The following is a 12,660-nucleotide window of genomic DNA, read 5'->3' as shown; positions in this document are numbered from 1 at the left end:
TTTTAACTTTTTAACTTTTACCGAACGCAGTGCAAAGACTTGATTGCGTACTGCCTCAGATTGGTCTTTTTTCTTCCGAGTGATTTGGTCTGGTGGGTAGACGACAAGAGAGACCCCCTCTTTCCATATCAAGAGATTCTTACTCTACAAAGATGCTTTTACTTTCTCAGGTTAATGTCACATCGGAAGTAATTAGTGAAGTTAATGGTCGGTTTTTGTTGCATTTTATCAACGGCGTTTACTTACGGGCATGATTAGGCTTAATTAATTCAACATCATATGGTGAGTGCAAAAGGACTTGTAGCTTGTGTGGTTAAAAGTTTTATACGTACAGTCAAGGGGTTGTGTCTTCGAATCATTCTTTTCCAATACCAGTCGGATCACAAAAGTAGAAAGAAAATTGGAAAGTGTGTTTGGTGTCAAGAAAATTTACATGCAATCGGGATACTCAGATAAGGGTATATTCTAAGCTTATAATACGTGGTCAAGTGTCTTAACTTCTTCACATGACATTCAATTCTAAGTTTGAAATTCCGCTAACTTAACTCCTCGGTTATATAGCCAACTTAACATGGGCTTCCCTATAGATTTTTTTTATGCTTTTACATGCAATTCCTTTGTAATATTACACCTACAGGAAAAAACTTCAAACTCAATATTTTACAAGAAAATCCAACTTATTGTGTAACTCCGAAGAAATTTCACAACTAAGAATCAATCAGAGTATGACAAGTGGATATGTCGGGGAATTTGCCTTAAAGTCATATTGGGCTTTTGTTCTTTTGAATGGGCTTATGCCTTAAAGTCATGTTGAGCCGCGGGCTTCGTTGAAGAGGCCTTTTAAAAGACAAATCCGCTCAAAATATAGGCGGGAAAGAGTGAAGCTCCATTTGTACAAGTCCAAAAGAAACGACATATCGTTCGTATATTCCGAACAAGATAAGGATACTTGCCGGATACTTTTTCTGGGATCTAAAGATCCTATCATCGTAATCTCGTATATTGTGCGATCAATTTTCATTAAATACTATTTATATTTAATTTTAAATTTTAAATAATTTCTGACTTACGAGATCTCCAGATCTCGGGAAAAACTCCTCGCCGGATCATTTTCCGAACAGAACACCCTTTTCTCTGTATCTCTTTCCTCTATGTAACTTTCTGCCATCAACTGAGCCAGGGTTTCCGAGTTGCCGTGGCTCGACTCACCGAGCCAGGTGGATCTTCACTCCCGGAGAACTGGTAATTCATCTCCATATTTTCACTCTTCTTTGCACTTCTGATTTTTGTATTCAGCGAGGGCCTGTTTGGCTGCCGAGAAAATGAAGGAAAATTGAGTTTCTAACTTCTAGGTTAATTATTGCCACCGTTGTTTTTGGTTTCGATTGTTCCTGAAAGTGAACTGTTGCTTTTAGTTTCGTGCTGTTGAATTGGTGCCCAACTTATAAATTGGAGCAACTTGGATGAATTTAAATGGAGAAATTTGTTTGAGTTGGGATTTCAATATTTCCAAGGGTTGAAGTTGAATCGAAATGTCGTATGCTTTTTTTTATTTGATTTGATATTCAATGCTATAGGCTGGTAAATACAAGGCTGCTAATCAAGGAGCAATGCAAACATTGGAGAAGGTACGTATGGAGTCTTGCTTTCGTTGGGAGTGTGTTTATAGACCGGTATAAGTCGTTGCAAGTGAGTTTTCGTTTAATCGAAGCGTGTCATTGATATTCTTCATTCGAATGTCGTTTATAGCTGTTTGTTTCACTTATTTGTTGGTATGAGAGCGTATGTACTAATGCATCGAGTGTACCTTATTAGATAGTTCAAGGAGATGTTTACTAGCTCAGGTGACTGGCAGAGGATGTGTTGATTGAAATTAGGGCAATGTCTCAAATTATTGGTTTAAAGATATCATTTTACCTTTCGACTAATGAATTTGTTTTTGTATGTCATTTGTAGTATTTCTTGTCGAAGATGTTCACATTTTGTCCCATAGGAAAAGAGTTATTTTTCTGCAAATTGGCTTGAATTACTTTCAATTTTTCTAACGAATAATTTCTTGTGAAGTATGGAGCAACACTAATGGAAGTAGACGTTGATGGAACATTGTCATACCCTAAACCCCAAGTTAATGGTAATGTTCTTTCAAGGACCCCCTCCCTCCCTCCCTCCCCTCCCCCCGCCTTTAAACACACACAGAGGTGGTTTTCAATGGCTTTACTTTTTTGATGTCTTTAAATACAGCCGATTCCCATCCAAAACCCATTAGCGTTGAAGAGGAGCAATTTATGCGAGTATTTTATGAGAATAAACTTCAAGAAGTTTGTACCAACTTTCACTTTCAGCATACAGTTCAGGCATGTGGTCTCCCCTGTTGACAGAAGAAAAAATAGTAATACTAATTTAGGAAGCATGAAACTAGAAGAATTTATCAATTTTAGCATTATCCATGTCTAATTGGTTTCATCAGCAGGCAACGGCTCTCATATTTCAAGAGGTTTTATCTACAGTGGTCGGTGATGCAACATCATCCAAAAAATATAATGTAAGGATGCCTTATCTCCATCAATTATCAGCATATGTGATTGTGTGAAATTTTGGTTCTTCTAGGTAGAAGTTCACTAAGATGTTGAGACATGTGCAGAGGTTGACCTGTATATATGCAGCTTGTAAAATAGAGGAAAACCACGTATCAACAGAGGAGCTTGGTAAAGGAATCTCACAGGATCATCAAATGATACTCAATAATGAGATAATAATTTATAAGGCATGTTTGTGCTACACATTTCTTTGTTGTTTTTATTTATTTATTTTTATTTTTTCTGTTTTCTTTGTTAAATATAATATCTTTATTTTGCAGACTTTGGAATTTGATCTTCTTGTTTATGCATCATACCGCTCAATTGAAGGATTTGTCAATGATATGGAAGTAAAGTTTCTTATGGTTTTCTCTAGTGCAACTGTAATATATATTTTTTTTCATAATGCACTTTTAAGTTTTCAAGTTCCTTCCACACGCTTGGTGACAATTAGTGTTGATTTCTAGGAATTCTGCGGATTAGAGGATAACCAGCTCCAATATCTGGAAGGTAATTGTTGGCTTTATTTTAATTGTATATATGGCTAAATAGCGTGTTGAGTAACTGTCTATGCACAGACTGAATCTTTAGAAGTCTTTCGTTGTTGAGATGCTGCTATCATTTATGTTTCTTAACCGGCAACGTATATGCTGATGGATGTTTTGTAGAAATTGCAGGAGCAGCAAAGACGGAAGTTGATAAAATCATGCTCACAGATGTACCACTCCTTTTCCCTCCTGGGCAGGTATGAATATGATTTGTCAGTCAAACTTCTTGCTGTTCAAGCTCAGAATTTTGTCATTAATCGTGAAACATGCCCCCTTAATTTGATGCAGTTGCCATTGGCTGCTTTGCGTAGTGCAAATCAGGTTTGCAGAGTTGCCGACTTTGAGAGGTTATCATTTGAACTTTAGGTTTCCTAACATTTTTGTTAAGTTTTTTTTGTTCCTGTATAGTTCTACTTATGCCTCCCCCACACCTTCTGTATTGGGTTTGTTGTTGTACTAACACTAATAAATCTTCTTTCATGTATGCTCATTTTCAGATACCTGAGTAGCATTCTCTCTCGGCAGAGTTCTGCGCATACTATCTCAGAGCTAGTCGAATTCCTTAATGCAATCGATTCTTGGGTATAAATTCATTGCAATCAGCATATATGTGTGTTGCAAACTCCATAGCCTCTTTGATAGCAGCACAAACGTTTGTACAAATTGTATATCATATAGCTATGTTATTAAGTTCAGATTTTTAAGAATTTAATCTGATATTACATAGGAACGCTTCTTTTTGGTTTCATTTTCCAATCTAAGTTTCTTCATGGCTAATGTATGTAGGCAAAAAAATAACAAGGATCTCAAGCACATCAATCGGAAACTGAAGTCTTGTTGGGGTCTGAGTACGCATGACGAGTATGCTCCACATCTAGAAATAATCACGCTTAATCTGTTGCCCTTTTCCTTTTGTATCAATGCCATACATTGACTGCTTTTCAGGAGCAAGAAGCGGGATAAGAAATCAAAGCACAAGTCGAAGGGGGGTTCAAATGAAGCGCAAACTTAAAAGTATGCCTCTTTTCTTTACTGTTGTTTTAACTTAAGTACTACTGCGGGTTTGGCTACGGTTTGGTGGCTTAGTTTTGTAATACCAGCAGTTATTCCATTTTGCTGCATCATGAAATTTGATCTTATCTCGGTTTTCTGGGTAATTTCATGTTCTTGTCCGCCCCTTTGGGTTTGTCACGCACATGTAGTTTGATACACTGCTGCTGCTGGAGTTTAAACAGTTGGAGATACTCAAATATTCGTTTGGCTGTGCTTTTAAAATGACTGAAAGCGCTTTTAGAGAAATTGTTTTTGAATTCCAAAACCACTTGAAGTGCTTTCTATAAGAAGCACCAGTTATGTGCTTCTTTCAGGAAGCACTTTAATTGCTTTTACAAGATTTACTAGCATTTTTACTAAAGATTGTTTCCAAAAATATTTTCACCAAAAGCGTTTTTAATCATATTAAAAGTACATCCAAATGAGCTACTCATTGTGCTTACCCTTCGTCTGGTTTCAGGTTAATTTACCTCGATCGATCCTTCCAAGCAATCATCGATTTATCGAAGAAGAGACATTTTACCCCTGCTCTAACTACCGTAATCTTTTCATTTCTTTGATATTTTCGTTTCTACTTAATCGTCAAATCAATCCAATTTATGACTTGGAGTTTGAATGGGATGAAGAATTTATCTGAGAGACCCATCTTTATTGTACAGTAGTAAAAACCATCTTCCATTATATGTTTTCAGTAAAGATTGCAATTTTTGGTAACGGCCCTTAGGGACTAATGAATTCACAAACTACTCGAATCGGTGGCTAGACTAACGATCTGTTTGATAATCATTTTGTTTTCCGTTTGTTATTTTCATTTTTTTTGAATCTGCAAACTTGTTTGGTAGTTTCTTTTAGTTTTCAGAAAAATGGAAAGTAAAAATTGAAAAACTAAATTTTTGAAAAATAAAAAACGTAGCTTTAGTTGAAAAGAGGAAAGTAGTTATCCAAGAAGGGTTTTTTTTTTTTTTTTTTTTTAAAGGAAGTTTTAACAAAACACTTTCGATACTGTTCACTTTTAATGAAAAACTATATGTTTACCTTTCATTAGTACTATTCACAACACATTTATTTGTCATTTTTTATTAAAACTAAAGCTTTTTTGGACTCTTCATTGAAACAAAAAATGAAATTGAAAACAAAACTGTTATCAAACCGGTTTAGGGTTGAAAGTACTGGATTTAAGAGTTATAGTATACGTACCACTGAGAGAATGAATACGTACACGTGTTGTATCGAAGTTCGTATTTTGGGCTTACAGTTTAGTATGGGCCTCCAAGCATCACCAACCCAATTGAACCGGGTCCAGCATTGAATTGGGTCGGGTCGGGTTTGGGTATGTGGAAGACATTGTTGCTCCTGAGACAGACAACACGACCCCGACAAATAGAAACGACGCCGTCCAACGTTTCATCTCCTTGTTACTGGCCTCTGCTAAACCCTGAGAAGCAGAAAGAAAGAGATTCAAAAGTCGAAAGCTTCAATGGCGTGCCTTGTCTCGACGACCCTCTCTCTCCCTCTCTCTGCTTCCCATAGCTTTGAAAAGGTAAGTCCTCAATCACCCAGCTCTCCTTCTACATAAAAACCCTAGCTTTTGTTCTTCAATTTTCTCTCAACCACCCAAAAATGTTGTCTTTATTTTCTCGGAAACCAAACAGGAAGTAAGAGCTCTCATGCATATATCATTACTGTAAAATGTTGAATGTGGTATTTATTAATGCTTTTTTATTTGTTATTGCAACCAAACAGGGAACAGCTCCAAGAAGATTATCACTTGTGGTCAGACTTTCAAGCCAACCAATTTCAGAAACAGGTTTTATTCTTCAATCTCCTTTCTCAATTTCCGGTTAAGTTATTATCCTGTTTAATTTTCAGTCATATTCGAAATCCGCTTTGAGTTGGATTTCATTCAGAAGAACTCATGGTTGTCCAAAGAAATTTGCTTAAAATTGCGTTAAAATGTTCAACCTGTGTTTTCGTAACCAATTATGCGTGATCACTGATTCGTGCTAGTAATGTATGAAACTTATACCGTGCTTGATCTTTACCTCGTCCAGAAATTTGGTTTGCTAATAGCTGAAACCAGGGCTACCTTGTAATTGTGGTACTAAACCCAATTCGTATGTTTTGAATGAGTTTTTTCATAGTGGAATGAATCAATCAATTCTAGTGTTGGATTCTGGTCACTCGGCGTGTCCACGGTATTTGTTGTCTTATAAATATCAAAAGAAAAAGCTTATTGTGGCATCTTTAGCGGAAGTAATTGTACAACCTTGAGTTTTTATGTTGCTTCAGAGGGTGGAGAGAAGAAAAAGATCATAGAAAGAGATGGACGGAACAAAAAACGTAAAATATATAATTCACTCGTAGACATTTACAAACCAAGGTTTATGCAAGGCAAGAAACCTGATATTCATCAAACTGTTTCCTACATTCTAGAGAGTCTGAAACTTGATATTCTATTGAATCTATTTCTTCATCGAGGGCTTAATGGTCTGTTTTCTAGAGGACGATGAAATACAATGATCTTCATCAGCATTCATCATTATGTTCAAATTGTACATAAGCATGCTGAGTTTTCAGGAAGTTAGTGTTTCGTTTGATAGTATGTTAACTTAATACAACATACTAGGAAAGAAAAGAAAATTATTTAAAAAGGAGAGAGAATGCGGAAAATAAAAAGAAAAAGAAGAAAAGGTTTCTTCTTCGAAACTTCAATGGCGTTCTATTTTGTTCATGCTAAACTGTCAAGCCTATCAAGATGTTAAGCCTTAGGGCATTTGCATTGAACCCTCATACATTATTGTTCCTCGCTCTGTTTAAGCTAACTGTATGAATTACCTTTGCAGCTGCAAAGCCTTCCGCCTCCAGCAGTACAAATAAAGCCATGTCAACTTCGAATCGGAGTTGTCAAGATCATCTTCGGACACCCTCAAAACTTCTTTTTGAAATTATGTCTTGTTATAGGAATGTACACTCTTGTAGCCACACGATCATATTTGGTTATTGGGTTGGACCTGATATTGATGATGGTTGGGGCTATGTGGAAGCTTTTGTTAATCCAATCACTTGAGTACTTTTCGCTATTCCATGTTTTCTCTCATCGTATTCTGGGATATTTCACAGATTCATTCAAGAAACAGTTCTTATGTGTTAGCAACGGCCAAAATGTTGATGAAAACGCGTAAAAATTGTTCGATTTTTCATATGTGAGGCTCAAAAACCAGGAAGGCACATAAGAGCAAATGTTGGCCGGAATCGTGTGGGAAGCTGGTGTAGGCTGCTGCCTCAGAAACAGTCTGATGTTGTTATGCTGTTTCTCAAAACTTGACATTGTATTTTTGGAGTGAATTAACAATGTTTTATGGATCATTCATTAATAGGCAAGCAATGGACCATTGCGGTTTGATTAATCCTAACAACATAAATGCAGCTTTCGAAATGTCTCTTATTTAGGACAGACTGCACGTTAACTCTAATTTGTTCACCTTTTTCTTGCGTAAAATCGAGCAGCTGCAACTCACATGGATAACCCCTAAACCGTTTTATACACGGCCCTCCTCTCGCTTTGCGCTCCTAAACAATCTCAGAGTTGGTGTACACCAAAGAGGAAAGAAGACAAACTAAGAAATGGCCTCAAAACTCATTCATCAGTTAAATCAAGACAAATGAGCACTGGCCCTTTTTGAGATTGAGCTTCGAACAAGGTTACTTGAGTCCACAAATTCATGCAATTGTGAAATGACAACAAATGCATTGAGGACTGATCCTTTTAGAAGTGATTGGGCATCAAACTTCAATGAGAATTCATTGTCGCCAATATGTCTTCTGATATTGTAATTTATTTAGAAGGTTTACGAGTAAAACAATGGCATAGTATGTTGTTACTGGGATTTTTATTCCTTTAATTTACCAAAAGAGTTCATATATGAACTTCTTTAATGATATGGTGAGACAAATGAGAGAGTCTGTGATGGTTGATGAGTGGTCCCCTAGCCATATGACCTCATAACCAGAAACCCTAGGGAGCATGTTGAGCCCTAACTCTGACAGCTTCTAATCTTTTACTGGAAGTTTACCCTAATACATAATTCCAGAAGCATATATTAAATTATATTAAGCATGCTTGAGATTCTATTGGACTACTTTAATTTCACGGTAACTCATGTTATCTAAAGCCACAAAAGATTAGTGGTCCTAATCTAGGGTTAAGAGCAAACCCTGTACCTACTACTGCATAGCTGCATTGTAAATTCAGTATACTTGTATTGGATTCTTAATGACTAATTTGCTATTGTGTATATATGAAAAAAGCTTCACTTTGATATTATTTAGGTTTTGTACCATTTCGTTTTTTGTTTTTGATTTTTGATTTTTTTTGTTTGAGATATAAAGAAAGTATATGCATACGGTGAAAATGAGATAAGAGTGATGGGAGAGAAGAGAAGAAATAGATAAGAAAGTGAAAACAACATACAATAGTTTTTGGTTTTTGGGGTTTTGTTTTCATTTTGTATCTCATTCCTTATCTATTTCTTCTACATCTCTCTCATATATATCATCCTTCTTCATCGTTTAGTTTTATGTATTTCCAAAAGTGAAAATAAAAAACAAAAAACAAATGATTATCAAACAGGCCTTTAGTTTTGTAGATATGTTCGGTTGTGGACATGCTAGTTATTCAGTTCAAGTTCTTGATATCATCAAAACATGCATAATCAGCCTGTAAATATTTGGCATTGTTTACAGACAAGTAAACTGTAATTGCAAATCTCCAAGAACACCTATATATGGTTTAGGAGGAAATTTATAAGATAGATAAGGGCATGAGATCAGTTCAATTTATAATATTAGTTATGGAGGAAATTTACAAGGCTTCATTTGGATGTATAATTCCAAAGAAAGAATTTGGATGACAAAAGATAATTTGATACAAAAACTAGAGAAAACATTAAATTAAATTTGAAAATATATAACTAGATGTAATAAACATTTGAAAGATTTTAAATCATTTGAAATCTACTTTAATTATTCTTTGTTTTTACCGTTCTTTCTTCTGTCAAAATCTATGAATTGTAAGAGTATAAACAAACAATTTTACCTCATAATGCTGTCTAAATCCTTAGATCTGAAGTCATTTTGTCCAAATTAGCACTAACAAATGAATTAAAAGAAAGAGCAGAAATTCTTAATCCCAATCATATACGTACGTACGTATGGCTCAGGTATTTGTTTTTTCTTTTTCAGATTGATAAACAGGTCAGATTTAATGAAGAGAAAATCGAATAGGATTTTTTTTTCAGTACCCTTATGGTTTGACACAGTTTCATCATCTGATTACTTCTTCTGAAACCCTTAATACATAGTTAAACGCAACTCCGTTATATATTTTTTCTCATTATCCAAAACCCACTCTCTCCTTAACTAAGAAAAAAAGGAAAGAAACTAAAACGGAAAACACATGAAGATTGAAGAGATCGAATAGATGAAAGCATGAATATTTGAGTAGAAAGTTACATGACGTTAACTTAATTTACCTCAGAATAGCAAGTAAATTAAGTCAGTAGATACCTAACCTGATAGTCCACTGACAGCAGAAGTGCAGGCATATCGAATGCCGGCCAAACTCAAACTGTCAAACATAGAGAGAGGTATGATGAAAAATCTGACCTAAAAGATCATCTGAAAACTTTTAAGTTTCAGATGAAAATTTATTTGGTTCCAGATCCCATCGTTAATGCATTCTTGATCAAGATCATGGCTTGGTAATAAGGGAGTTGTCACCTTTCTCAAGCACCCGAAACTCCAGATTTGAAGTCTGAGTTTGCTCCCTTACTTGCAGGCCTCCATGACTGGCAATATTTGCTGTGTTTTGGTTGTTGTTAGCAGCAGCTTTGTCTCTTTCAGCTTCCCTATATTTATGCAAGTACCTCATGGCAGCCTGGGCATAGTTATCAAACCCTAGAGCACTCAGAGCCCAACAGATGTCGTCTCCATTGACGGTCTTGCGATTCTCCTTGTGACACTTGTCAGAAGCCTCGCCAGTCACAAAACTTAGGAACTCAGTTGCACATTCTTGCATTGTTTGTTTCGCCTCCTTGGAAATTTTGGCTCTTGGGGGAAGAATTTGCTTCATGATTCGACCCACGTTTGCAATTGGGAGCATCCCATCTTGTTCCTGATCAACCATGTTGATTGATCGATCCATACAATTAGATTTTGGAGGAGTTAATTGATCTCTTCTGACACAGACACGTTGCTCTGTATCAATACGCACACTTATATTTTTATATATAGATGTTTACATATATATATGTGTATGTATATGTACGTATGTGTCGACATCACAAATCATGCTACTAGTATTAATTAACTCTGTAAATGTTTTAGTATTTGATGATACGTGCCCTAGCTATTCTATAAAATAAAAATATTCATTTGTTTTAACTACTTATCAAAATAAATTTTGAAATTTAAGTGAATTGTTACTAACAAATTCCAACTTGTCCAAATATTATGATGGTCAAACTAAAGCTTAAGATGACCTTTAGAGCAATTCCACCAATTCAAAGGGCAAAAGCAAGGGCTTCCCAATTGCCCTTTACCTCAAAAACCACCTCTAGTGGGCAAAAAGGAGGGAAATTGGTGGGACACGCTAAACCCACCCAATTGCCCATGCAATTTAACGTCAGCCATTTATCTCTTTTTTTAGTGTTTGACGCGTGTATTACACGTAGGCCTGACAAACGGGTCGTGTCTGTCGTGTTCGTGTCGTTTTCGTGTAACACATGTTATTTTAACGGGTCGTGTCGTGTCACACCCGTTATGACCCGTTAAGAAAAATATATATTTTTTTACAATTTGCACATACCACACATTGCGACATAAATATTACTTGAAAACATTAAAACATTTCTCGTTCAAGTACTATATCTACACTCGAAAATGAAAGCCTAATAAAAAAAATAATACATACACTACTAATCTATTACAAATATTAAATGTGCAAGGATAAAGAGTTTTTGTTTTTAAGATTGTAAGTCTTTCTTAAAAGTTTACACCTCCATTTATAAAATCTTCAATTTACATCGAACATCATGAAATTCCACTAGTGTAAATATTTTAAATTGAAGATCAAATTCATTCTTTGTATTCATATAGGGTCAATGAGTGTAGCTGTTAAAATTCATCAAAATCGGAGTTAAAATAACCGTTAAATCTTGATTTTTCGTTTATAACCGTCGAAAAGCTTTGTCCCGTTACTTGATCTCTGAATGTTTTTTTTTTTGTGATTTTTTGCTGATGTGATCTCCAAGCATATACAAACAATTTTGACGGTTTGGATCGTTGAAATTAGTTTTGGAGAATTCGTAAAACGATAGATTGACTAACACTTAGAGTTTATTTATACTTTTATTAAGTATAACATAAGATTTTGTGGTATCCACTTGTGTAAATATTTTAAATTGAAGATCGAATTCATTCATTGTATTCATATAGGGTCAAGGAGTGTAGTTATAAAAAATTATCAAAATCGGAGTTAAAATAACCGTTAAATCTTGATTTTTCGTTTATAACCGTCGAAAAGCTTTGTCCCGTTACTTGATCTCTGAATGTTTTTTTTTTTGTGATTTTTTGCTGATGTGATCTCCAAGCATATACAAACAATTTTGACGGTTTGGATCGTTGAAATTAGTTTTGGAGAATTCGTAAAACGATAGATTGACTAACACTTAGAGTTTATTTATACGTTTATTAAGTATAACATAAGATTTTGTGGTATCCACTTGTGTAAATATTTTAAATTGAAGATCGAATTCATTCATTGTATTCATATAGGGTCAATGAGTGTAGTTATAAAAAATCATCAAAATCGGAGTTAAAATAACCGTTAAATCGTGATTTTTCGTTTATAACCGTTGAAAAGCTTTGTCCCGTTACTTGATCTTTGAATGTTTTTTTTTTGTGATTTTTTGCTGATGTGATCTCCAAGAATATACAAACAATTTTGACGGTTTGGATCGTTGAAATTAGTTTTGGAGAATTCGTAAAACGATAGATTGACTAACACTTAGAGTTTATTTATACTTTTATTAAGTATAACATAAGATTTTGTGGTATCCACTTGTGTAAATATTTTAAATTGAAGATCGAATTCATTCATTGTATTCATATAGGGTCAAGGAGTGTAGTTATAAAAAATCATCAAAATCGGAGTTAAAATAACCGTTAAATCGTGATTTTTCGTTTATAACCGTTGAAAAGCTTTGTCCCGTTACTTGATCTTTGAATGTTTTTTTTTTGTGATTTTTTGCTGATGTGATCTCCAAGCATATACAAACAATTTTGACGGTTTGGATCGTTGAAATTAGTTTTGGAGAATTCGTAAAACGATAGATTGACTAACACTTAGAGTTTATTTATACTTTTATTAAGTATAACATAAGATTTTGTGGTATCCACTTGTGTAAATATTTTAAATTGAAGAT

At 34.8% G+C, this 12,660-nt stretch overlaps 2 protein-coding genes and 2 long non-coding RNA genes across 4 annotated transcripts; 3 read left to right on the top strand and 1 right to left on the bottom strand.

Moving 5' to 3' along the window:
• The first annotated feature begins 1,103 nt into the window (after window positions 1-1,103).
• LOC125473641 lies at window positions 1,104-2,484 on the top strand. The gene is made up of 4 exons (XR_007255469.1): window positions 1,104-1,242; window positions 1,578-1,628; window positions 2,065-2,131; window positions 2,242-2,484. It is a non-coding gene; the product is annotated as an uncharacterized LOC125473641 (long non-coding RNA).
• Window positions 2,485-2,742: 258 nt separating this feature from the next.
• LOC125473646 lies at window positions 2,743-4,298 on the top strand. The gene is made up of 3 exons (XR_007255470.1): window positions 2,743-3,471; window positions 3,622-3,985; window positions 4,070-4,298. It is a non-coding gene; the product is annotated as an uncharacterized LOC125473646 (long non-coding RNA).
• Window positions 4,299-5,553: 1,255 nt separating this feature from the next.
• LOC103965368 lies at window positions 5,554-7,257 on the top strand. The gene is made up of 3 exons (XM_048576751.1): window positions 5,554-5,717; window positions 5,921-5,984; window positions 7,021-7,257. Exons 1-3 carry the CDS (start codon window positions 5,655-5,657, stop codon window positions 7,242-7,244), a joined length of 351 nt encoding a protein of 116 aa, XP_048432708.1. The 5' UTR covers window positions 5,554-5,654; the 3' UTR covers window positions 7,245-7,257.
• Window positions 7,258-9,672: 2,415 nt separating this feature from the next.
• Window positions 9,673-10,426, bottom strand: LOC103965333 (nuclear transcription factor Y subunit B-4). Its single transcript, XM_009378374.3, has one exon. The coding sequence runs from the start codon at window positions 10,377-10,379 to the stop codon at window positions 9,927-9,929; it is 453 nt and encodes a 150-aa protein (XP_009376649.2). The 5' UTR covers window positions 10,380-10,426; the 3' UTR covers window positions 9,673-9,926.
• Between the last annotated feature and the right edge of the window lie 2,234 nt (window positions 10,427-12,660).

Source organism: the organism of the source record quoted next, unplaced genomic scaffold, assembly GCF_019419815.1.
Source record: "Pyrus x bretschneideri cultivar Hongxiangsu unplaced genomic scaffold, Pyrus_bretschneideri_v1 Contig11, whole genome shotgun sequence".
NCBI classification, from domain to species: domain Eukaryota; kingdom Viridiplantae; phylum Streptophyta; class Magnoliopsida; order Rosales; family Rosaceae; genus Pyrus; species Pyrus x bretschneideri.
This window is presented reverse-complemented; position numbering and strand designations above follow the sequence as displayed.

What these genes read in the sequence shown, in the direction of transcription:
- LOC103965368 (XM_048576751.1), top strand. Translation starts at nt 5,655, where the DNA reads ATGGCGTGCCTTGTCTCGACGACCCTCTCTCTCCCTCTCTCTGCTTCC. An exon ending in CTTCCCATAGCTTTGAAAAG is followed by an intron (nt 5,718 to 5,920) that starts GTAAGTCCTCAA and finishes GCAACCAAACAG; the next exon opens with GGAACAGCTCCAAGAAGATT. An exon ending in CCAACCAATTTCAGAAACAG is followed by an intron (nt 5,985 to 7,020) that starts GTTTTATTCTTC and finishes TTACCTTTGCAG; the next exon opens with CTGCAAAGCCTTCCGCCTCC.
- LOC103965333 (XM_009378374.3), bottom strand. Translation starts at nt 10,379, where the DNA reads ATGGATCGATCAATCAACATGGTTGATCAGGAACAAGATGGGATGCTC.